Source organism: Paramisgurnus dabryanus, chromosome 12 (assembly GCF_030506205.2).
Source record: "Paramisgurnus dabryanus chromosome 12, PD_genome_1.1, whole genome shotgun sequence".
Classification (NCBI taxonomy): Eukaryota; Metazoa; Chordata; class Actinopteri; order Cypriniformes; family Cobitidae; genus Paramisgurnus; species Paramisgurnus dabryanus.
In genome coordinates, this window is record NC_133348.1 from 23,441,771 (window position 1) to 23,466,108 (window position 24,338).

Consider the following 24,338-nt stretch of genomic DNA (forward strand, 5'->3'; position numbering starts at 1 on the left):
GCAGTGAGGCAACAGTCACTGGCCCGATTGGACAATTTAACCTATTCCCTGCCAGCCTTTTCTTTTTAAGTTGCCTGCCAGCAAAGTTTCACAAAATTCACATTAAAGTTACACTACACCCAGTATTTTTACAGTATAAACCTGATGCTGTTTTAATGTTAATCAAACCACACAAAATCATAATTTTCTTGCCTTGACTGAAAAGCTTTTGTAACTTTAATAAGGATTAATCTACACAATAGACTATGCAGTATTATCTGATAACTTTATTTAGTTTCTGTATACCTGAAAACTACAGAGCAACTTAAAAACATGAACAGCACTGTTTATTTCATTTGTGTGTTTGTTCTAGTAGCCAGTAGTTATTTATAAAGGTTACATGGGTGAAAAACAATAACCAGGCATATTTTATTTTATGTACATCACCGTCTAAAATATTTAAATCAAGGAAATATGGCAAAGATAGTCAGGAGTCTGTGCCATGAATAGTGCAAGTACCAAGCAACATCTCCAGCTCCACCCTTTGAGAACCAGGACAAAAAGTCTTGTGCACTCCGGACTATACTAATGAAAGTATATGTTACATCTTAGATTAAAAGCTTGATTTTTACAGATTTATGCACATATACAGTAAACATAAATGTGGGCTATACAATAAATTACATTTCTATTCACAAGGATCAGAAACATTTAAAATCATACAATACTGTACATTGTAAGTAAATACAGATTTTACGTAATGCATTAAGTGCTTCAATACTGATATTTGTGCTACATTTATGTGCAGATCAAACTGCACACTTATAGGATTTTTATCACAATGTTTTTGGAAAAGAAAGAAGAGGAGGGCTCATTTTTTTTTTCACAATAACTTTGGAAAAGAAAGAAGGGGAGGACTGATCATCCTGCGGGTCCCTGTTCTCACGCAAACAATCTTTGATCTCACACACATCCGAGCTTGATAGGTTGCTTTTCATGGTTAAGACAGCAACAACATGTTGCTGACTAGCAGAGAATGAAAACAAAAATGATTAATGAAGCAAGCATCTTACAATTCTTAAACATAATGACTAAACCCAAAAGGGGTTAGAAAGGTTAAGCATTTGAGTATAGTTTGTTTAAAGGAATATTCCACTTTCATAAAAAAATCCTGATTATTTACTCACCCCCATTAACTTGACTAAACAAATAAAGACATAAACATCTTGAATGTAAATTAGCAGGACTTTATTTTTATGAAAGTGGAATATTCCTTTAAGTTTAGAGGTGGTGATGTTCACAACCATTATTAGGCAAACTAGAACTACCAACATCTATTAGCATCTGGAGACATGCAGTTGTGATATAAAAATGATTTAATAAACTTATACCTCAGGTCAGGATAGATTCTTGCTAGTGAAACTATCTCAAGTTTCAGGCTCCCAGGGTCTTGAAGTTTCAGGATCTCAGATAATCTTGGCAGTATTTCAGAAAGCCATTTCACATTGGACCCCTTGTCAAGAGAATAACAATTTATTTAGAAAAGTACATAAACATACTGCAAACATACAAAAAAAAAAACTAAAACTAGAGCACAATGTACTATTAAATATTTTACTTTATTAAATATGAAGAATTTTTCCATATTGCTTTTTGTAGCTGTTTTGCTGTATTTTGAATTTATAATTTATTAAGTTGTGTTTTGTAGGTTACTGAAAATGTTGGTAAAATTAACAGATACACTCTTAAAAATAAAGGTGCTTGAAAGCCATAGAAGAACCATTTTTGGTTCCTCAAAGAATCATTCAGTTAGAGGTCTTTAAAGGACTATTTTTCTTACCCTTTTGTAATCTGAAGAAACTTTTTTTCACCACAAGGTTCTTCAGATGTTGAAGGTTTTAGAATCATTTAAACTAAAATGGTTCTTCTATGGCAGAAAGTGACGAGTATATTTTTTAGTACAGTGTATGTTTATGGTCTTTACACCAACTTTCCATTGGTTTTATGTTTTTTACACAATTCAGTATATGCTTGGAAACAAAAATTAAACTTCATTGGAATTGAGACGAGGTGAATACTTTTTCTGTGAGTCTTTTAACAAACACCATTGGAAAAACTTTTTCACATTCCACATATGGAGTGTAGTTGCATGTGTGGTTGTTCTCTTACTGCATTGGCAAATGTAGAGCAGATTCTTTTGCTGTCTTGGCCCATGAACTCAGCAGCTTCTTCCTGCTGTTTCTTCTTTTTCAGCTTCAGTTTTTTCTTCATCATTCGCCTCACATACTCAACCATTACTGCTAAATGCAACTCGCCCAGCAGTTCCTATACACAGACGGACACAGATTATTCAGATACATGCACCCCAAAATTGATTTCAATACTTAAGATTTATGAATTTTTTGCATTTGATTTAAGCAATATTACTCGAGTAGTATATCACACTACTCTGAGAAAAAAAAAGAAAACTACTGTAGAAAACAACAATGAAGTGATTTTAAAAGCCTCTTTGATAAGGAACTACTTTCTTCTGCCACGGATTTGAAGGCCAGAATGACAGGTAACTCTATAACAGGATGTTTGTTTTGAAAATCCTAATAACACAATAGTCGGAATAGCCGCATCTCCATACTACCATTTCTTAGCCACAAAGTGTAGTTTTAAGATTAGTTCAGGCAAGAATATATATGTATAAAGGCAATAAGAAGAGTCACTTGCTCTGTCATCATCAGGGTGTTGTTGACAGCACGCTACGCAGGTGAGACCAAAACAGCACACATTGCCTTAAATGTTAACAAATATATAAATAGAAACTGGATAGACACGTAATTATAAAAAGTAACCAAGTTTTCTAAGCTATTTTACATTCATTTTGAAGTGCACTGTATGTTGGTAGTAAAAGAAATTGCAGATTTCCTGTCTGAGCTTACAGTCACTGTAGATAAAGCTCTTATCGTTGGTGACTTTAATATCCACGTGGATAACCCAAAAGATGCATTAGGACTAGCGTTTATAGGTGTTCTAAATTCTCTCTGTATTAGACAAAATGTGTCAGGGCCCACGCATACCCGCAAGCACACATTAATTCTGTCACTCGGGCTCAATATTAATGACATCAAAATATACCTCAGAGCAATGCAGTTTCAGACCATTGACTTGTGTCATACACTGTACCTCTAGATAGGATCCCTCAGTCTACAACATGCTACAGATTAGCCAGAACAATAATTTCCACCACTAAAGATAGCTTTATTAGCACTCTTCCAGACCTGTCCCAAATTAAACATGTAGCAAATAACCGTGAAGTTCTGGATATTATAATAGAAAACCTGAACAATGTTTGTTCTAGCACGCTGGATGCCGTTTTTCCCATTCAAAAAAAGAGAATCAAAGAAAAAACGGCAGCACCGTGGTATGACCATCATACTGCAGCCCTTAAAAAGGTAGCTGGAAGCACAAAGTTAGAGGTATGGCGTGCAGCATGGAGAGAGAGTGTTAAACACTACAGACAGGCTACTGTATAAAAACCGCCAGATCTACCTATCTCAGCAAGCTTATTAAAGAAAATTATAACAACACTCATTTCCTCTGAATAAAAATAAAATTGAATTGAATATTAATGCAAGTACTCTGAAAATGTTGATTTTGGCAGAGGTTAAAAACAGCTTAGGTTTTTATTTTTGAAAAGAGGCCTGTTTTGACCCAAATGTTAGGTGTTTTAACCAAATACATTATATATATATATATATTTTGACAGTAGCCTATTCCCATAAATACCAAACACACTGTACCAAAAAACGTGACCCTAAAACAGTGACACACATCGAACCGTGAGTAATTTGAATCGTTGCACCCCTAGTAAAGATAGCACCGTGAACATTTGATTCAGACATGAGATCCAGAAGCGGCCAATGGGCATCAGTGTTCGCTGACCACAGCCTGATCTCGTACACTTATTATTTTGCGCTGGCTCTGATGTATCAGTGTTTGATGGTCAAAAATTTGACTTTATTTGTTTTAGGTTAATCAAACCAGCAGTATTTGGTCTCATTAATATATTTCCCGTTTCTTTTATTCATATTTAGTCTTTTTTGTTGTTATTGTTTTAGCGGAGGTGAAAGTTAATTCAACTGTATTTATATACTATTAATTTTCCATCTAATCTTAACGCTGTATGAGCACTCACTTTTTTGGACTTTAGGACTAGGTGCTCTTTAAAAGAAGCCTCCCTCACTAAATCTAAAATGACCAGTAGGTGGCAGAACGATACAAACGGTGAAGCGGTTACTGTTATGATATTGGTAGAATATCCCACGGCTGGTAAGGGCTCTTAGCCAATCAGATTTGAGAACCAGAAAGAAGTGTTGAATAATATACAATATGCTGTCAAGGAAATTATGGTGGATATCTAAAAACCTGATAACAAAATGGAACATGAAAAATATTTATTGTGTAATAATATATTATATAACACATGACATGCTGGAAGGCACACTTTGTGACCTAAAGAGTTTTCTTCTTTTCTTTTGCGACAGTTCTGAGGCGCTTGTGGCCTCTAGGGGCACTAGACGTGAAAAATCCATGTCTAGCACCCCCTAGTGGCCAAAAAGTTCCATGGTGTGCCTTTAAATAAAATCTTTCAGTATTAACATCACTTTGACCTTTGATAGGGCTACATCTGTCAACTAAGTTTGCTTCTCACCTCTCGGCAGATAGACTTCAGTGGTTTCAATCTATGAATATGATTTTCAAGTGCTTTCACCAGGTCATCCAAAACCTTATCGTGCTTATGACACCAGGCGTCAGTCCAAAGCTTACGGTACAGTGGCTGTGGAGAAATAACACAAAAGATATTAAACACATTCTAATTACCATAGAGAAACTACATTGATTTTTTTTACTAACCTTTAGTTCTGCGTGAATTTGACTTAGAAAATATTGCTGACAATCTGTTTTGATGTCTGCTAATGTAAACAGCAACGATGTTTTAGTCTTTTCTGGGAAAAGACTTTCTTTTTCCTGTACATAATCCCTGAGAGAAATAATGGTTGCCAAAAATGTAAATGAATGGGATTGAAGTTGGCAGATTACATATTTACAGTCAACAAAAAGTGTTTTATATAAGTATTATTTATGATTATATGACCATTATAAATGATATAATGAATAATATGAGCAACACACAATACTGCAAACGTTATGCATGTGACCACATTTACTGTATGTTTTAAGAATCAAGCAAACTATAAATATTTACACTCCATTGTAACTGGACATTCAAGCTTTTAAAATACTTTAGAAAACAATAAAACACACATTTAACTATTAAAGTCCAAACTGGTGCAATATAGCTTTAAATACATTTCAATTAATAAATCAATCAACCAAACTCACCTAAACTGGTGAACGGTAACCAGATTCGCGCAGAGTGTTTTAGCAGCACCTCCTTGTTTAACTTTGATAAATTCCTCTAGATTTTTCCTATAGCTGCCATTGAAAAACAAGGAAATAGCTGTTAGTTGAATCAGTTTAATGCAATAATAATGGGACAATGAAAATATTATTTATGTATTTTTGTAGCTTAACCAGTAGGCCATAACAGTACCACGTCCCACTTTAAGTCACTTTAGATTAAAGTGTCTGTGTCAAATTAATAAATGCACTTACTCTTTTAGGTAACTGTCAAGCTGGCATAAAATGAACTCATTTTTCCTTTCAGAGCCAAAAACTGATTTGATCTCTTTCATAGATGAATCAATAAGCTGTAAAACAAAAATGGTTACACTTCATGATTTGGGTTCTTGAGTAAAGCTATGCTATTTTCGGCCCAAAAATGCTTCACGTTGCAGCCATATTAGGAACGTTTTGCTCTGCTACTGTTTTTGGTAGCCATCTGTCTAATGTTTTATATGAGGTATTTATATCTTGATGTAAAAAGAAAAATATGTAATGGGATAAAAAGTAAAGTATGCTAAACAGGGAAAAACCGAATGTCAGTGACAAACAATGCTATATGGACAAATGAAATACTATTGAAAGAATTGACTTAAATAAGTAGATGTACCCTCACAGGATCAGTTTTTTGGAAAATAAGTTCTGCATGAGTTTAAATGCTGCAAATTCCTAGACGCTGCCAAACAAGTTGCTGAGCATAAAATCTGTTCAGGCCCAAACTTTGAAAGCATGAAGTCATTGCAAAAGTAATGTGGCAGCTTGCAAATTTTGATTTAATTATTTAACCAAAACTTACATCCATTCATTTCAACATTAAAAATAAATGTTCAATAAAATCCGTATTATTGGGTAAATAGACCATAAAGCACACAGCAGGGCTTAGCATGTAAACTAGAAACTGCACAATTAAAAAACGACATAGTTTACGACGTCTTAGCATGGCAGAAGTCTGTGGAGGTAGTGTTTCGGAGTCTGTAATCCATCTAATCCAAATCCCAAGCAGCTGACTTAACTCATTTGGACTTTCACTTCAGTCTTTCATTCTCCCATATAATGTTGTTTGCCAATGACATTACATTACATATTTTTCTTTCTCCCTCAAGATTTTAATACTTTATGCATATAAAACATTAGACAAACGGTACCAAAACAATAACATGGCGGCATGACACATTTTTATGGCGAAAACAAACCTCAGCAATTAGGAGCATTTCCGTTGTGTTGTGGCTTTATTCCGTTGTGGCTTAATTTCGTTGTGTTGTGCACGATTGGGCCACTGTAAGTAATATTTAAGAAATTTTACTTTCATTTTAGAAGAAAATGTTTAAGTTGAAACAACTTATTTTGTTTATGTGTTATTAATTGAAGTAATTTGATCCGACTTTTAACTTTTTACAGTGCAGATGATCCAGAATGCGACGACCAGAGTGGGTTTTAATGAGCCAAAGAAAGCGCATGTCACCCATCCTCGTCAGTTTACATTGACTTTCTACAGCTGCCCGGACCAAATTTAAAGCTTTGCTATTAGCCTATAAGACTAGCACTGCACTAATTTGGAAATGTGTGCCTTCTCCAGATGTCTGTGTTCTGCTAGCAAACAACAGTTATTAAAATCACACACCATTTTATGGACCTTTTTTCTATTTTCCCCATTTTTAATATATGTGATATAAGTCTCAGGTGGGCACAGAATTTGTCTTTGAAGTTTTATCTGAAACAGATTATACTCCACACATTCATGTATTAACTATCCGCTTGTTAAGTCTGAGATCGCACAACACTGCTTCCGGGTCAAAGCACACTATCAGATGCTAAAGCTTCTCTTTTGGTTTAATGGGGATTAAAAAAATTGAGTGGGTGTTTTTTTCATTGTAGGGCCTAGGGTGGATGTCTTCACACACAGCAAAAACACATTCATGGACAAATCCCTTGTAAAATGATTTTGCATAATAGTTGCCCTCAGTGTTGTTTTCATCAACAATGACGATAACGAAATGATTTTGTTGACACGCCTATTTTTTATGACGCTAATGCGGCGATGACTAGCTAAAAATGTCTCTAAGGTGACGAAAATATGACGAGACGCTTTTGAGTTTTCGTTGACGAGACGGAACGAAAATGATTATAAGTTTTGCGTGAAATTTGTCTGTTTTTAGCTAAAAAGTATCAGCAATGCTGCTGCTTCCTATCCTTGTTTTGGGTCAACACAGTCTCAGTCACGCCCACCACCCGGCTGCCACCATGCCGCGCACCAGATTTCACACAACAACAACACACCTACGGCTGTGGCGAGTTCGAAGGACTGTGGTGGTGACGCCAATAAACGGAAACGACGTGATGATTTATGGACATACTTTCAGTATAATCCATCAGAAAGAAAAACAGAATGCAAATTGGGAGACGACGGTAAATGTGGCCACAAACTAGTGGGAAGAATACCACCAACCTCAAGCGGCACCTGAAGGCTCATCACGCTAATATTTTTTAAAGGTAACTAGTCACGCTGTTAACATATCATATACATTCAATTTTACTTGACATTCCGCTTGTGACACATTTTATGGTAAGCTTAAGGTTTTACATGCATCTACTTGTCAAACCTAAGCCCATTTCCAGTACTTTTGGTGGTGTATTTAAATAACAAGGCAAGGCACGCGTTTCTCAACTTTATAAGCGAGGTCTCAGCGTAACACACAAACTCAACATGAGGGTATATCTATAGTGTATATCAGGCTCAACTTTTTTGTTATGACATGCGCAGAAGGCTCACCGACTAAAACAACGACATGTCCTCAGGGACAACCTTAATGGACATTTTAATAGTATTAAATACACCACACCTTTTAACCTAAATTAATTTGTTAAATAATACTTTTTTTCTAAAATTGACTTGACTAAAACCTTTTTGTGTTTTCGTCGACTAAAACTTGACTAAAACCTTTTTGTGTTTTCGTCAACTAAAACTTGACTAAAACTATCAAGTTTATAAGTGACTAAAATGTGACTAAAACTAAAAAGCATTTTCATCCAAAAGACTAAGACTAAAACTAAAAGGGCTGCCAAAAACAACACTGGTTGCCCTTAAACCTGTAATCTTAACAGGCACAAATAAAACGTGTCGGCGACAATCCAAAATCCTAAAATTTGTCGGCTGAGAGGCTGAGCAGGGGAAACGAATTGCCAGAGGCGCTTGCTCATTGATAATGAATCAAAAGAGTTTGTTTTATAGATTTATTTGTGTGAGAAACAAACAATGTTGTGTATCCAACAAATTCCATAATTATTTCACATTATTATTCCATAAAAACTTCCCCAGTTACCCCCTCTCTCCAATCGTGAACCACACAGGTGAACAGATGATATGCTTAACCTCTTCCATCACCACCAGGTGCTTTAATTACGGTAAGTGACCAAAAAGGTGTTAATAAACCCATTCCTGGATCTTACAAAAGGGTTAGAAAGACAAGAAACCACAACCTACCGGTAAAATATCTACTGCAAGACTGCTGAAGTAGACTCCATCCATCAGTTGTGGCTCAATGCCATCACTCCATTTCCTGAATTCTTTCCCAAAAGCGTTGGACAACCACTTTCTGACTTCTTTCTGATGACAGAAAACAAGGAAATATCAATTAAAATATAGAAGCAGTAAAAATATTTAATTACATACTTTAAAGGTTACATCAACTATGAAGCCTTGTATGCTTTCCTACGTTATTTTTAGGCCATTCATGTGTTTATAGTCGGGTTCCTGTTTAAATGCACTGATGAATATAATGTATGTTCTTTAAAACCTAATAATAAAAGTCATCCACTGAATTACCTCTTTGTGTAAAAAGTACTGTTCATGTAATATCTTAAGAGTTCCTTCAGGCAGCAGAGGTCCAAGCGATGTTTGGTCGATGTGCTCTTTCAATTCCTTGTGGTTCAGCACTTCACTAAAACATATTTAAAAATACCCAGATTTTACAGCTACGTTTACAGTTCTATAAGTTATACCGTTAAATAAGTTAATGTATACTTGAGAGACTGACATATTGCATGTCTTTATTCAAGACTTTTAACAAAGGTGTGCTTTTAAATGACTGATCCTAACATTGCAACTTGGTTCAGTGTCTCTTACCTTGGGTAGTGAAACACAATCCAACTTAATATATAGCAACAATCCTCAACATCCACCTTAGATCTGGTCAGTTCCTGAAGTCTGTTGGAGAAAGCCTGATGGTAAAGCTGGGCATAAATTCTGCAAATGTCAAAGTCTGGTGGGTAACATTCCCTCAACCGTCTGGCCACAACCAACAGATCTTTTTGTATTTGCTTGCCCATTCGGCACACTTCTCTCTTCAAGGGAGTTGACAGCTCGTTCGCCCCATTCTCCTGTTCATTTGCATTCTTCATTCGTTTCTCCACAATAGCCTTGAGTTGTGTGTCATGGTTCTTTCTGCACATTGTTGGCCTCCATGATGGCCGTTTCTCCACAGCCAATGTCTCCCAGCGTTTGTCCTGTGCCTCCTCCTGAAGTATGGCAGTCACAGCACTCTTGAGTCTCTCCTGGTTGTCCTCAATGAAGGAGTCATTGATAATCATCTCCAGATGAGCGATGAAGTATTGGTAGTTATTCAGCAGCTCTCCCTCCTCTTCCTCGGCTCTGGCTGGTTTATTCGAACCAAACAGACGTTCCTCAGCAGCCACCAGCAGCTTCTGTGCTTCATCCAGACGGTTCTGTTCCAAGTTTCCATTGAAGTCAAGTTCCTCTGCAGTTTCTGAAAGAACAATTAATTTTTTTATGATCTTTTGTGTTAATGAAATGTGTGGTATAGAAATAGTAAACAATCACATTTACTTAAGTGAGTCTTTATTAACAAAATTTACAGTTGAAAAAATTGTAGAAATTACATTACAACATTGTCCTGTTTTACCTGTTGGCATTTCAGGTCCAGATTTTGAAAACTTCTTTAAGTCTAGAAATGCTTTTTTATCAGACTCTTTGTTTTTCTGAGGCTCCATCTCAGGATCACCAGAGGAACCTTGAGTGCTGTCAGTGGCCAGTCCTATAAAAGAATTATAGAAAATTAAAATATTATACCAGTTCACTCATAATGTAAAATGTAAAACATGTATTGTAAGGTCAGTATCTAAATTAAATGCTGCTTTAACAGATATACTGTATGTTGGATTTCACAGGCATAAGCTTAGTCCCAGAATAAAAGCTTTCCTTGAATATTTTGCATTGATATATCTTAAAGGGCACATATTATGCAAAATCCACTTTAGACATAATGCGAGTTGGCAGTGTGTGACCCTACGATGAAAAAAAATCTTTTTAATCCTCATTAAACCAAATCAGTCTCATTAGACGTTTTGACTCTCTTATCAATGTGAGGCATTTTATGGAATTTAACTACACTCTATAAAAGGATGTGTTAATCCTATTTAACACATTATGTGTCATTTCGTCTTGATTTTGGGGTTAAATAAAGAAAATGTACAAGATGTGTTAAAACAACATAAAGTGTGTTGTCACAAAAATAACACAGAGTTGTGTTAAGTTAAGGACAACACATTAGATGTGTTATTTTAACACATTCGTTTTAAGAGTGTATGGCAATTACAGGAGATGGAAAGTTATGATGTCTGCACGTTTTCCCAAAACATTTACAAGGTCTATTCTTTCTTGTATGAAGATAGTGGAAAAGAAGGACATGTATAACAAAATGGTTTACAGTTTAACAGCTACTGTTTCCAACTCTTCAACAGTGGTGGAGATGGTAGAGCAGGTTGTCTAATGATTGGAAGGTTGGGTGTTTGAATCCCAACAGTGTCGCATGGGAATGTGTGTTGTTTTGTGATCGGAAGGTTGGAGGTTTGAATCCTGGCTCCTGCAGGTGCAGACTGTCATTGGTTGGACCTTTATTTATGTTAAAATTTATTAGCAGCTACAGATTTTAATAATTTTACTAATATATAGGTTAACATATATGTGCATATATGTATATATATGTACATATAATATAGGAAACCGGCCAAAATATCTCACATATATTAAAAACCTATATTCAAAACCCATATTGAAACATATATGTTTATATAGGTTTTTTCCAGAAAGGTTATTTATGTATCCCTATCCAGATTTGCTTTCACAGGTACCGATCATGCGATTGTTCTCCAGACATGTTTGGTCAACATCTGCTCACGCGAATATTCTAGACATTGTCTAGCGTCTATCAGGTGAGGTGACTATTATTTCCTTTCTGTACCCTTTACAATGTGAAATCTATCTAATAAACTTTGGTCTATGTTTGAGCACCATTCTGTGTCCAAGTTTTTCATGGCCCCTATCAGAACTCTATGCTGCTCTGCTCAGACCTCCAGACTACAAAACATATTCCTAGACCTGCAGTTACATTCTAACAAAGGCGTTTTTTAAATTAATGCAAACATGCATTTGAGTCTGGGACTAAGATAAGCCCTGTCCGGGAAACTGCTCCTAAATGTGCATAACAACCGCTTGATTGCATTGCCTAGCAGCCCACTGGAAAAACTCCTCCTCTGCTATTAACTTGTGCCATATATTTTAAGTGTCATCACGATGACATTTACTCTCTACTTTGTTGTTGAGGACATCACTGTAAAGTAGAGGAGTGCAGAGACAGTTGCAACATGGCTTATTATCAGGAATAAGCTTGATGAAAATCACACTGAATGCTTATAGTCCCATTTTATATTATGGAAGAAAGCAATCATATGTGACCCATCCTTGAAAAACTAATTTTTTTGGTAAAAAAAGTAAAAACATTTTATACTGTCAAAAGTGTTTGTTTGAGGCATTATAAAATCATATATGTTCTTGCACAATATATAGTTGTGTCCCTCTACCCGTTCACTTCAGAAATGTTAACAAAGGTTTTTCTGTAAATTTCAGTGTCTTGATTTTGTCGTCATGAAAAATATTTTGCAGTTTATTGCGTTGCATTTTGTTGGTTATTGTTCATTGTAACGTGTTGCTGCTATATATTGTTATGCCATGGATTCGTGTTTATACTTTTCTCATTCTCTTTTCTCATGCTTACATCATTAAAGTATGTTGCCTGAAAAGTGATATCACAGTGAGTGAAAAAAAACATTAAGGTTACAGTCCAAGCAGGACGTATTAGAAACCTCTTTAGACAAGTCCTTTAGAATAAACACCCTTTATTTTTACTGTGGCAGAAAAGGCATGGGCTATCTGAAAATAAAACCTGTCTATATTAAGATTTAAGATTGTCTTAAAAAAAATTTTTTTAAATCTAAAAATAAAACACTGTTAAAAAATACACAGCATTTTTGTCACATTAATTAGTTACATCAACTTTTCACAAGCCAAAACTTAAAATAGTAGAGAAAAATATCCCTCAAGGACGCATCTGGTACTCACAATCATTCCTATGGGTGCTCCAGAAGGGGAACAAAATTCCAAAAATGATAAGTGGATCCTGATGTGATGCAAAAAATAATTCATGTTACCAGTCTGAATTGCATATCTATGTTCAGCCATTCTATCCCATGGCCTCCTCTTGGTGAGCCCCACATAGAAACAATTACATGGACATTCCAGTCTGTACATCACAAGAGACCTCTAAGAGGCAATTTACACCTGGTGTTTTCATCAATCGGATCAAAAGTGGACAAGAGAAACACATTCCGTTTACACCTGGTGCCTCATTTATCAACACTGCGTAGAAACTGTATATTTTGCCCAAGAATGAAATTTCGTATGTTAGCAAGTAAAAAAAACGTGCGCACGTGGTTCTTATGCACATCAGTAAGTAATCCTTGTTGATAAATCCCACATGTTCTTAAGCACCATACTCGTGCACATTCATAGTCATTTCGAAATGCCTCCAATGAAGCAGATTTTGGGCCCTATTTTAACGATCTGAAACGCAAGTGCGAAGCGCAACGCGCAAGTGAGTTTGTGGGCGGATCTTGGGCGCTGTTGCTATTTTCCCGGCGTGAGAAATAACTCTTGCGCCGGGCGCAAATCAATAAGGGGTTGGTCTGAAGTAGGTTCATTATTCATAGGTGTGGTTTGGGCGTAACGTCAAATAAACCAATCAGAACGCTATCCAACATTCCCTTTAAACGCAAGGGCGCACGTTCCATGGCGGGTTGCTATTATTATGACGGATTTCCCAGGCGTACGCCAGGAGCGGTTCACAGCCGAGGAGACCCACGTTCTTGTAAGAGCAGTCAAAGACAGAGAAGCTGTTTTCTATGGGGATGGGAGAAACCCGCCCAAATCAGCGTAGGTTAAACAGGCGTGAGAGGAAATAGCACAGTCTCATCAGCTGGCATATCGTTGCGCCAAGCGCTACATGATGTCAGGAGATGGGGGAATCCCAAGCTTGCCAGCATAAATCGGGCACGCCGTGTAATGGGAGGTGGATCTGCCTCTACACAGACGCCAGCAGAGGATCCAACAAGGAGCAAACAAGGTCCAACCCCAAAGTACTCTTACAAATCAAGTTCACATACATTAAGGTTTCTTATGAAAACATTTTAATTATTATTTACATAAAATAAACGTAATACAGCCACACAACAAACTTATTATTAACTTATCATTCCCTAGTTTGCCGACGTGCGTTTGTTGAGGGAAAAACCCGCTGTGCGCTGGTGCAAAATACGAATGATACATGCGTCACTGACAAAGTCAATTGCGCTGGGTGCAAGATAGGGCCCATGGTGACAACACCTCCTTTTATCAAGACACTCACTTAACACTAAACTTTGATTACGCGAGTATCTGGCAAATGCAAGCGTCTCTTTTATCATAAACCCTTTAGACGCATCTGCAGCAGGCACTTATTTTGACAAGAAATGTGATGCACATAGGATCACTCGACGGGCCAAACACATATTTTGAAATGACAAACCACACACGATGGGCTACATACATGTTGGATCGCGCTCCCTCGAAAAAAGAAGTCACGGGCCGCCACTGGGCCACTTTACAAGTAATTGTGTTTAGTTGTTAAAAGGAAAACGTAAAAAAGTAACCCATAAAGAAATTAAGTTGCTGTCATAAACAATTTCCTCAAAACATAAAAACATTCTGTTTTTGACAGGTACATCTAAAGCACGGAGAAATCGGAAGAACAAAATGGAATCCACAATAGAACTGTTTCTGCAGAAGATTCGTATGATGAGCATATTTACCCTGTCCCAAAGTAATTCCCGTACTGCCACCCTCCTTGGCAGTACGGCTGTTCCCTATATGCAGAGAACGCAGTTTGCATATGGCACCAACTCCCCGGGTGGGCACCATCTTGGTTGCTAAGAAAATAAAAACGTCACATACATAAAAAACTATATGACGTTATACACAGAACATTTTGCGGTGAGTAAGCAGCAGTGGTGGGAAGAGTACTGAAAAATCCTACTCAAGTACAAGTACAATTACTTACCAAAAAATGTAATGTAAGTAGAAAAAAAGTACCTGTCCTAAATACCACTCAAAGTATGAGTAAAAAGTAGTTTCTTTAAAAGTACTCAAGAGTAGTGAGTATTATGCTGTGACTGTTATCATACCATGCAAATTAAAAAGTAGCTTTATATCAGTGTAATTCTCTTTTATGGTAATTTTATTAAAAACTTACCTCAATGTAATTTTTTTAATTAAATGAATAACTCTTGAATTGTGATATTTCAACCAGTCTGGGCAAGCAAATAGTAGGCATGACACAATGACACAGCATGTTGAAGCCTCCACCACACTTCCTTTCTCCTCCATTACACTAAATTAGCGCCATCTAGGTGTTTTGAAGTTTGTCTGATGCAAGTTTTCTATGCGCAATTTGATTGGACAGGAATCACTGGACTGATGATTCTCTTTAGCCAATCTTCACTGACAGGAAAAAATAAGCAGAAAATGCAGCGACGGCAGGTTGAGAGAAAATAGTGGAGTAAAAGTAGAGATACAGCACTAAAAATGTACTCAAGTACAAGTAAAAGTACACTGTTTTAAAACTACTTAATAAAGTACAATTACTGGGAAAAAAAACTAGTGAATTACAGTAATGAGAGTATTTGTAAATCGTTAAGCAGATGACGCGACGTGCCATTAGTGCATCTGCGCGCACCCGCCACATGACTGCAGATGATTCAATGTGTGTTCAATGGTGCTGTGCAGATCAATCCGTGGTGGACACCACCAACTCATATGCCTGATTTAAATAGTATGTAACAATTTATATCATGTAACTTCAGATGTTTAAATGGCATTGTGCTGCTTTGCGTTTTGAAGCATGGTAAATATTTATGCCATTCGTTGTTTTGTATATGCTACTACACTTTTTTTGTTATTTGAATTAACAAAACCTGCTTGCTTGAGTGTTAAATCAATCAAACACCAGTATTATTGAGAACATAAACATACATACAAACTTTTGCTTTTGTTAATTGGCATCTGTTTTCTTAAAGCTGACCTTTCATTTACTTACAAGAAAACATTTAGTAATTCTCCAAAATTGCTTGGATACTGACATGTAAGATTAGCTTTGTTACATTAGATTAAGCTAAACTCCATTAGCTACACAGGTAAAAATGCAGAAATACAGCTATAATATATAATTCCATATTTGTATAAATGTAGTTTGTGTTGCTGTCAAAATACAATTATAAATGATAACAATAGCATTTTAATAAAGATCTATTTTCAAGTTGTGTATAATTTTGTTGTTTTTTTAACTAAAGGGGGCACCACAGTAAAAGTCCACTTTGGGCACCCATTTGGCCAGCAGCGGCCCTGCTCCTTGGTTTGAACACACACACACACCTCCCTTCAACCCAGATCAATCCCACACTCCACCTTTTCACCCAGATCATACCAATGCTCATCACTCCAAACAAGATCACACACACCCTCCTCCCATCAACACAGATTATACCCACACTGCACCTTATCACCAGAACAGTAACACCTCACCAAAGTGAAGCAATTAACTGGGTCCTGTCATCATTCACACAGACACACATGCCTTTCTCTCACCATAATGCGCAACCTTCAACCTATTTCTAGGGCCACACACACTCTCAGCCCATTATTTCTGCTAAGGCAAGGCCAGGCAATCTTCAGCCCTGAGCCCCACCCCGACAATAGATTGTGTTTAGAAATAATAATCTAGCACTTTAAGGCTAAAAACTGCCTGTAGTTTGTTCTCTCAGTTGTTCGTTTGGCTTTTGAATATTTTGAAAAGGGATTGGCAAAACTTGCATTCTATTTTTGTACTTAACAGTACTCAGGGAATTAAATGTTTAGATTTGTTTCATTATTGCCAATGTTGATTTGAGTTATTTCTGGTTATCTGGAGAAGTTTAGCTTTGTTTTGATCTCTTGTGGCTTGAATGCACTTTTCCTTCCAACATTTGACTTCGATCAGAATACAGTTGACATAAATACATGTTCAGCAATAATTAATGTGGTCTTGATTTTATTCTAACATGACAATTAGGTCATTTTAGTGTAAATAATAATAATAATAATTGTAAGGTATTCATACCAAGTTAAAATTTGACTCTTCTGTAGTTACATCGTGTACTAAGACCGACAAAAAAATTAAAGTTGCGATTTTATAGGCAGATATGGCTTCTCATTTTGGCGTAATAATCAAGGACTTTGCTGCTGTAACATGGCTGCAGGAGGCGCAATGGATATTATGTAGTGCCCGAAAATAGTCCTCTGCTATTGAAAAATACTAAGGGGACTATTTTCGGCTGCTGCATAATATCATTGCGGCTCCTGCAGCCATGTTACGGCAGCAAAGTCCTTGATTATTACGCCAGAAGGAGAGTATAGTTCCTTGTCATATCTGCATAGAAAGTTGCAACTTTTAATTTTCCATCAGTCTTAGTACACGATGTAACTACAGAAGAGTCGAGTTTTAAACTGGACAAATATCGAAACTCTTTGGTTATGTTTTTAGGCGTGATGCTAATGGTCTAACCAGATTCTATGGATTGTGCTACGCTATGCTAAAAGTGGTAGCGCCAGACCCGGAGATCAACAGAATGGATTCCAAAATGGTAAGAATCAAATTATTAACTCTCGGGGAGCTGGAAAATGAGCATATTTACAAAAAAAGTGAAGTGTCCCTTTAATGGTTAAGTGTCCACAGCTATGACCGGGTCACCATCCTTACTTGTTGCTTCAGAAGTGCCAGCTGCTTCTGGAAGGCCCGCTGCAGGGAGGTCCTCACCATTATGTTTCATTTTCCATTAGTAGGAAAAAATAAAGTGAATAGGGCTATGAATGGTTTGTTTACAAACAGACTTTTTGACTCACTGCTTCTCGTTTAAGCCAAACACAATTATGTTCCCCCACCAGTTCTGAGATCTCTCTCACGCCCAGACAGTCCTCTGAATGGTCGAGGACAAAATAATTACAGCATATGCGTATGCTGCAATTATGACACTTTTGCTCCTCTGCCTCAAAATCATGGTAATTTTGGCCAAACTTAACATATATCGCAGAGCTAGCATCAAGCATATATTGTGTTCGTCCATCTTGGCTAGTGTGTGGCACAAGAACCCCTCATATGGATCACAATTGAAAGAACGTGTAAACGCACGTGCTTGTGTGTGATGTATTTTTGTTAGCAACCTAACAAACCTGCGTTGTTTTATATATATATATTTATGTCTTAAAATAAAGGCTTTTTTATCTTTTATGTGAATGCATGGGTGTGGATTTTTTGCCTCACATCAAGATCTTCATACTGTACTGCAGTGCCGGCGCCAGCCGAGCGCTGATGAGGGGGCGTCTAAAATACCAGAGGGGGCGATCACATGAATGCATATAATTCCCCCAGCTAGAAAATACATAGGTTTGGTACATTAAGTTTTAAAGTGTTATAAACAAACATCTCTGTAATACAACCACAAAAACTACAGCTATAGTGAGCAACGTACAGAGCTCTTTACAATACAACAACAACAAAAAAACGCATACCTAACGTCACATATTAGCACAAAACTACTCATTAGAAGTTCAGACCCAGAGGTAGAAATACATTTTACGTAATGGTGGGGGGCAGTGTTGGCAAATAGAGTTGATGGTTTTCAGCCCAAAAGCGGTCCAAACGCAACATTTTATCAACATTTTGGTTCAATTTGATCATATAACGTAGTTATTTTAACTGCCACAAGTAATGCACCAAGCTAGCGATTAAGCAGCTAGAGAACCACAATAGCAAAATGGCAATAACTCGTTTACATATACAGCTATGCTGTAGGATAGGCTAATTCAAATTCGTTAATTATAAATTTAACAATGTCTGTTTTTTATCTATTTACTCCTGATAAACAGGTGTGTGTGAGAGAGAGAGATCGTACAGGCTTACCTTTAACGTTAAATGCAGAACAATAATAGGCTGTTGGTTGTACGTTGACTTGCAAGGATGCTGAAGAACATGAACATCTGAACTTTTCAAAACTATGTACAGTCTGGCTGAAGTTCATGGTGCCCGAATTGACTTAATGACAGCCGAATATTTGGATCTTTGCACCTGAAATGCTCCGATAATTCATCCACGCCACGGCATTAATTGATGTGTGACAATCCGGAGTCCGGTTTGTAGAACTTCCAATGCTATTTTCCATATATCCATTGCTACAGGGCAGGCCCAGGTCACTCTCACACTCCTGTCTGTAAATTTTTATATAATTTCCCACTTCGACATCTTGATTTCCCTCTGAGACTCAGAACGCGGGCTCATTGTCGGCGTGCCTCAAACCGTCAACACAAACTTGTTCAACTTCAGGCGCGGCTGCAAGAACCAACAACCACATGACGTCAAAGTACCGCGAGAACGATTCGAGAAATCATACTAAGTTTCGTTTCGTCTCGCTCTCGCGGCATTTTGACGTCTTCGCCTGATGAATTCGAACAAGCCTATAGGCTATACATGAGTGGGCGTGTGTCACGGTAGAATACATGCACACTTGTTTTTTTGTTTTGTTAAATAATTAGACTTTAAAATTCCCTTTAGGAAGACAATACACAAGGCAAACGTGATTTTTAAATAGCGCATTTTATCATTAAAATCCCATTCAACATTAATGGTGATCTGAGGGGGCGGGATAGTGCCAGTGAGGGGGCGACGCCCCCTCACGCCCCCTCGTGGCGCCGGCCCTGCTGTACTGCTTTTTTTTTACAGTGCAGTGTTTCTCTCTAGAACTTTTAATGAAAAATATTTTTGCACTTTATTGGAATTAAGATATTTTACTTTCATTTTATGTTTTTTTTTTTTGTAAACCCCTGCTGCCAGTCATTTAAACATTTCATACTACTTGATTAAAGTAAGAATCAGGGCGAAAATAACGTGCGACAAAAGTAACAAAGCGATTTTCTCTAAGCTCTACATTTGCATTGCAACTGACAGCATCTTTAGCACGCAACTCTTGACAGATCTGAAAAATATTGCGTTATTTTACACTGTTTTGCATCTGTAGGTCCAGAAAGCTGTTTTTTAAACACGATAAGAAATTTCTAAAGCGATCATTTGTGTTTTTGGTTTCATGTGTTAGAGAGAGCTCAATCTACAGGTTATTTAGTCCTGTAACAAATACTGAAGTTTGACTTCTCAGAATTTTTCCAAAATAAAAGTAAATTGAGTTTAAATGTTAACATGTTTCGTTTTTAATTGTCAACAATTCAAGTTTGTACTGTTGGTTTGCTTTTGAAGCATTTGATCAAAATGTAGGATATTTTTTTTTTTTAAAGAGACGTCAGAGAAATATAGTTAACGTCAGGACGATTCTAGTGCCCACACACTTTTGGGGCCCCCATAGATCTTTTTGTTTAACAGTAATAGTTGTAATGTAATTGATATTATACATGTATTTAACAAAGAATAACCAATAAAACAAAGTTATGGCTTGTATCTTCATTCCCAGCAAAATACCCCCCTTTCACTGCATGGTTTCGTCCAGTCTTATGTAGTCTAAAGACTAAAGGCATGTCCATTTGAGAAATGCACGCGATCAGCAAAGGCTTCATTGTGCGGAGCAAAGCACAAGTATCTTATAAACAAAGCTTATTATAGTTCTGGACATCAGAAACTAAAAGAGAGACTGCAGAGGTCAGAGAGAGAGAGAGAGAGAGAGAGAGAGAGCGAGAGAGAGAGAGAGAAAGAGAGAAAATGTGCTGACAAGAACCCAGTATTTTAAAAGAAATTTTTAAACTTACGTTATATATAATTTATTTACTGAGCTTCATTTTACAGTAATGTTAGCGTCAGTTATAGCCAACCGCTGACAGTATAATGGTCAACTCCATAGGTTACGTTTATCACTGCTAAAAATGAAAAGGATATCATTTTTGTCCACTTATAAATCTTGAATTTGTAACCACTTGCCAGCATTCTCCTCTTAGAAAAAATTTCTGACGGACTTATACACATGTGAGACTCTCCCTGTGAAAACCACACTAAAGTCTCAAATCTGAGTGTGAGATAAAGAGCATCACAGTTTGATTTCAAACATTTATTTCACTATGATTTTAAATAAAGATATCAGGTTTCTAATTTCACAGAATGTTCTTTACATTATGCATGATGATTTTTTTGTAGAAAAGAGTCAATCAAAAATAAATACTTCAGCTGGGATTTCACAAGCAGGGTCACAATTATCTGAAGCTAAAGGTTTTTGGGTTAAGGTTCATACACACCATATCATGTATGTTTATTCTTTGCTTGAGAATATTGCATTTTCTCTGATTACTGTACTGTATTTTTCAAATAAATGAACATTTGCACAATGAATCAACTTATAGCTACAGGTACAGACATGAGTGGTTTCTGACTAAACACTGATTATAGTTGTCAAAAACAATAGCAAACATTATAGCTATGTATTAAATTGCAGCAGACAATATTTAAATAGCTAGGTTTGCTTGTAATTTTGGTGCAAAATGGGAGTGGTAGGGTGCCCAACCTTATATTCTTTCACACGGCCCAGAATTGCTAGTGGCGCTCTTGGTTAACGTTACTTGTGTTTTGCCTATATGCATTCCATTGAAATTCACAATGATTTCACATCAGAAATGCAATGATAAACAGTTATAAAATTTGAATTTGCTATGCTTATGTGTGATAATTTTCAATGCAAATAGAGAGAAAGAGAGATAGGGAGAGAGAGAAGCAGGTAAGCAAATGTACTGCTAGTGAGGGGTAAAAATTGTTATACTGGCAAAACTGCTACATGAAAAGAAGTCTATTAAAAGGTTATATTGTTATGTTACGTTAAAAATGTAAAAAAAAGTAGTAAATTAGAGTTCTAGAGGCCACATTTACTTTGATGGCATTGTGGAGGAACTTTGATCTAAATTAAAGCAGCCCAGATTAACACTTTGTGGAAACATTAATTCTAAGTACTCATACAGTATAGGCTTCAAGATTAGTGATTCAGTTTTTTTCTTTATTCCTAATATACCCTATGTAACTTCATAGTTACTGGAACACATTTTGCCTATTTTTGTAAAAGAGAAGTTGAAGTCAAGTGTCATTGTTAAATGTTACATTTTTCTGTTACAGTTTAAAAAAGATAATACAGACAACACTTAGATTTTTTTAAAAATGATAAAGATACTATAAATGGTGAAAAAATACAATCAGGGGACCATGCCTCAGAACCCCTAGATTTGGACAAAGCCCCCAATGTCTGCAATGTCTGGCTCCGCCCCTGCTTTCCCCCTGCTCTCCCCTACTTTTGCTTCTTGTTTTCTAGAGCAGTGTAATGTTTTTACAAGACCTTCCCCTTTCGTTTCAAACTTTCATGGAAATTGTATTTTTAATTGTATTAACATTGTAAGAGGGAGCTAGAACAATACTTTAACAAACAATTGTAAAAAATATAGACACTGTTTTTTTTCCCAATATCCCACACAGCTCCAACCATCCCCACTCTCCCCTAAACATCCCCAAAACCGTTTAGTCCCAAGAATATGCACTGAAAGAGGGGGCAACACAAAAAACGTATTTGGGTACTAAAGAAAAACATTGGGGCTTAAGATATGACAACATTTTCATTATTGGGTAAACATTTTTAAGGAAAGTAACACTAAAATATTGTGCTACAGTTATACAAACCAACCAAAGTACGTTTATCTATCTGTCCATTTCCCCTGATGTCTTAGACATTTTTTTCTCATTTTATAATGTTTGTGTTGATTGAGAAGAATCGATTTCCCTTTAAATCCCTGTCACCGTTGACATCTCTACAATTATGTCACCCAAACCCCCTTCTTGCACTTGAGTGTGTGTATTTTAACGCGAACACGTGGCACCGCGTTAACTCGACGCAGCAAACATCTCCGAAAATATCTGAGTCGCGTAACTGAGCGCACTGATTGACGCCTACACCAGATCGCGAATTCCGTTAGTTTTGTGGGCTCGTCGTAGTCGTACCACTCCCTGAATGGCAGCCAATGTCGCCTTTGGCTCTGCTGTCTGCACGTAGGACTATGATGGCGACTAAAATGTGAATGTGATCTGACCGCCGTGCTGATCCAACAGGGATCCGATTTCATCACTTTCAGAAAAGCAATGCAGGCAGACGTAAGTGTTATATTGGAAACACGTCGACTAAGCGGCTGTTCGTGTAATGTATTGTCCTATATGCCATTCATTGTAAGTGTGTGTTTATTTATGTCTTGTATAAATATAGGTTATACAGGCTAATGAATATGATGCAAGTAGAAATCAACAGACAATATGACTAAAGATTTGATAAAATTATAAAAGTCTTTTACATTAAATGAAATGATGAATTGTAAAAAAGGATGAAGTGGAAAAAATGTAACTGTTTAACAAACACTATCATTATATCTGCAACAAAGTCAATCTTATGCTAAACAGTCTGATAGACAAAAACAGTAGATTTGTCTTACCTTTTTTCATTTTACGCAACATTATTATCCACAGTTAATGGCACCCTAAATGTGTTCGGGGCAGACTTCACTGTAGCTTTCAGCTGCATCTGTCTCTCCTCCAGCTTTTTAATAGCCTACTTACACAAGCACCATGTGATCAAGATGCACGTCTCCCATAGGCAGACCTCATGTTGTGATACTTTCGTTTAAACATCATGACATCTTTTAGTGCTTTTCCTGCTTGCTGGAGCTAGCCTGTTTCCTGGAGTTATAACATCCTAGAATCCAAATATTATCTGGTGTATAAGTGGTGACCTTATGAGATAAAATGCTGTGTTAGCCCTGTGTTGAAATCAGACATCTGTTCAGGGTTTTTCCTTCCTCGCCACAAGTATGCCGATACAGGCTCCAGCAGGATGAATAGATACATAGCCAAAACATGATTCACATTTTGTATGTCTCTCTTATCTGACACACTTAGTTCAGTTCACGGAGATCTCACCTAATGACCAGGTGTGTAAGATAAGGGAGACATAACAAATGTGCAAACCAGTGGGTTCCCAGGAATAAGATTGAAAACCACTGATCTAGAGCAGACATAGGAAAGGGTGTATGAGCTGTACTGTAAATGTTTGTGTTGCAATTTAACATCACTTTGCTGTACCATTACAATTTAAACACAACATTAAAAAAGTGTGTACAGTTCCTTTATGGTTGTTTCAAATATGGTTTATCATAATGAATACTGTATACATTTTGGTTCTCTTAGGAAAAACTTGATAACCTTATTGAATACGTGCCATTGTGAGCATCATCTCTCATAGTGTATAAATGTTTAGACATTGGTTTGATGTCTTGCAACATGTATGAGCAAAACATTTACAAATACAGTTTATACATGAACAAACTCAGTCTCAGTCTCCAAATGTTCCTATAAATATAGCTGTAACATAGTACATTGATATGTTAACGTTACGGCACGGCACGGCTATTGACT

General features: G+C 36.7%; 1 protein-coding gene across 3 annotated transcripts; it reads right to left on the bottom strand.

The window, feature by feature from the left end:
* Positions 1-248: 248 nt before the first annotated feature.
* Positions 249-23,634, bottom strand: LOC135739011 (tumor necrosis factor alpha-induced protein 2-like). 3 transcript variants are annotated; one of them, XM_065257259.1, is made up of 14 exons: positions 23,360-23,633; positions 14,632-14,748; positions 12,848-12,905; positions 10,353-10,484; positions 9,557-10,196; positions 9,257-9,371; positions 8,915-9,037; positions 5,647-5,741; positions 5,374-5,466; positions 4,885-5,011; positions 4,682-4,807; positions 2,149-2,304; positions 1,371-1,492; positions 249-1,005 (listed from the first exon to the last, which is right to left on the bottom strand). In XM_065257259.1, the coding sequence occupies exons 4-14, from the start codon at positions 10,438-10,440 to the stop codon at positions 816-818; spliced, it is 1,875 nt and encodes a 624-aa protein (XP_065113331.1). In that variant the 5' UTR covers positions 10,441-10,484; positions 12,848-12,905; positions 14,632-14,748; positions 23,360-23,633; the 3' UTR covers positions 249-815. The 3 variants fall into 3 exon arrangements, with proteins under 3 accessions (XP_065113331.1, XP_065113328.1, XP_065113329.1); XM_065257256.2 differs by lacking the exon at positions 12,848-12,905 and having other exon boundaries at positions 23,360-23,634; XM_065257257.1 differs by lacking the exons at positions 12,848-12,905; positions 14,632-14,748.
* Positions 23,635-24,338: the final 704 nt, after the last annotated feature.

Bases quoted from the DNA above. Each gene is read 5' to 3' on its own strand.
- LOC135739011 (XM_065257256.2), bottom strand. From the start codon at position 23,381: ATGTTGCGTAAAATGAAAAAAG. The intron at 14,749-23,359 runs GTAAGACAAATC...TTATTTTCTTAG, and splicing joins GTTGCGTAAAATGAAAAAAG to CAACCAAGATGGTGCCCACC. The intron at 1,493-2,148 runs GTAAGAGAACAA...TCTCTTGACAAG, and splicing joins GCTCTACATTTGCCAATGCA to GGGTCCAATGTGAAATGGCT.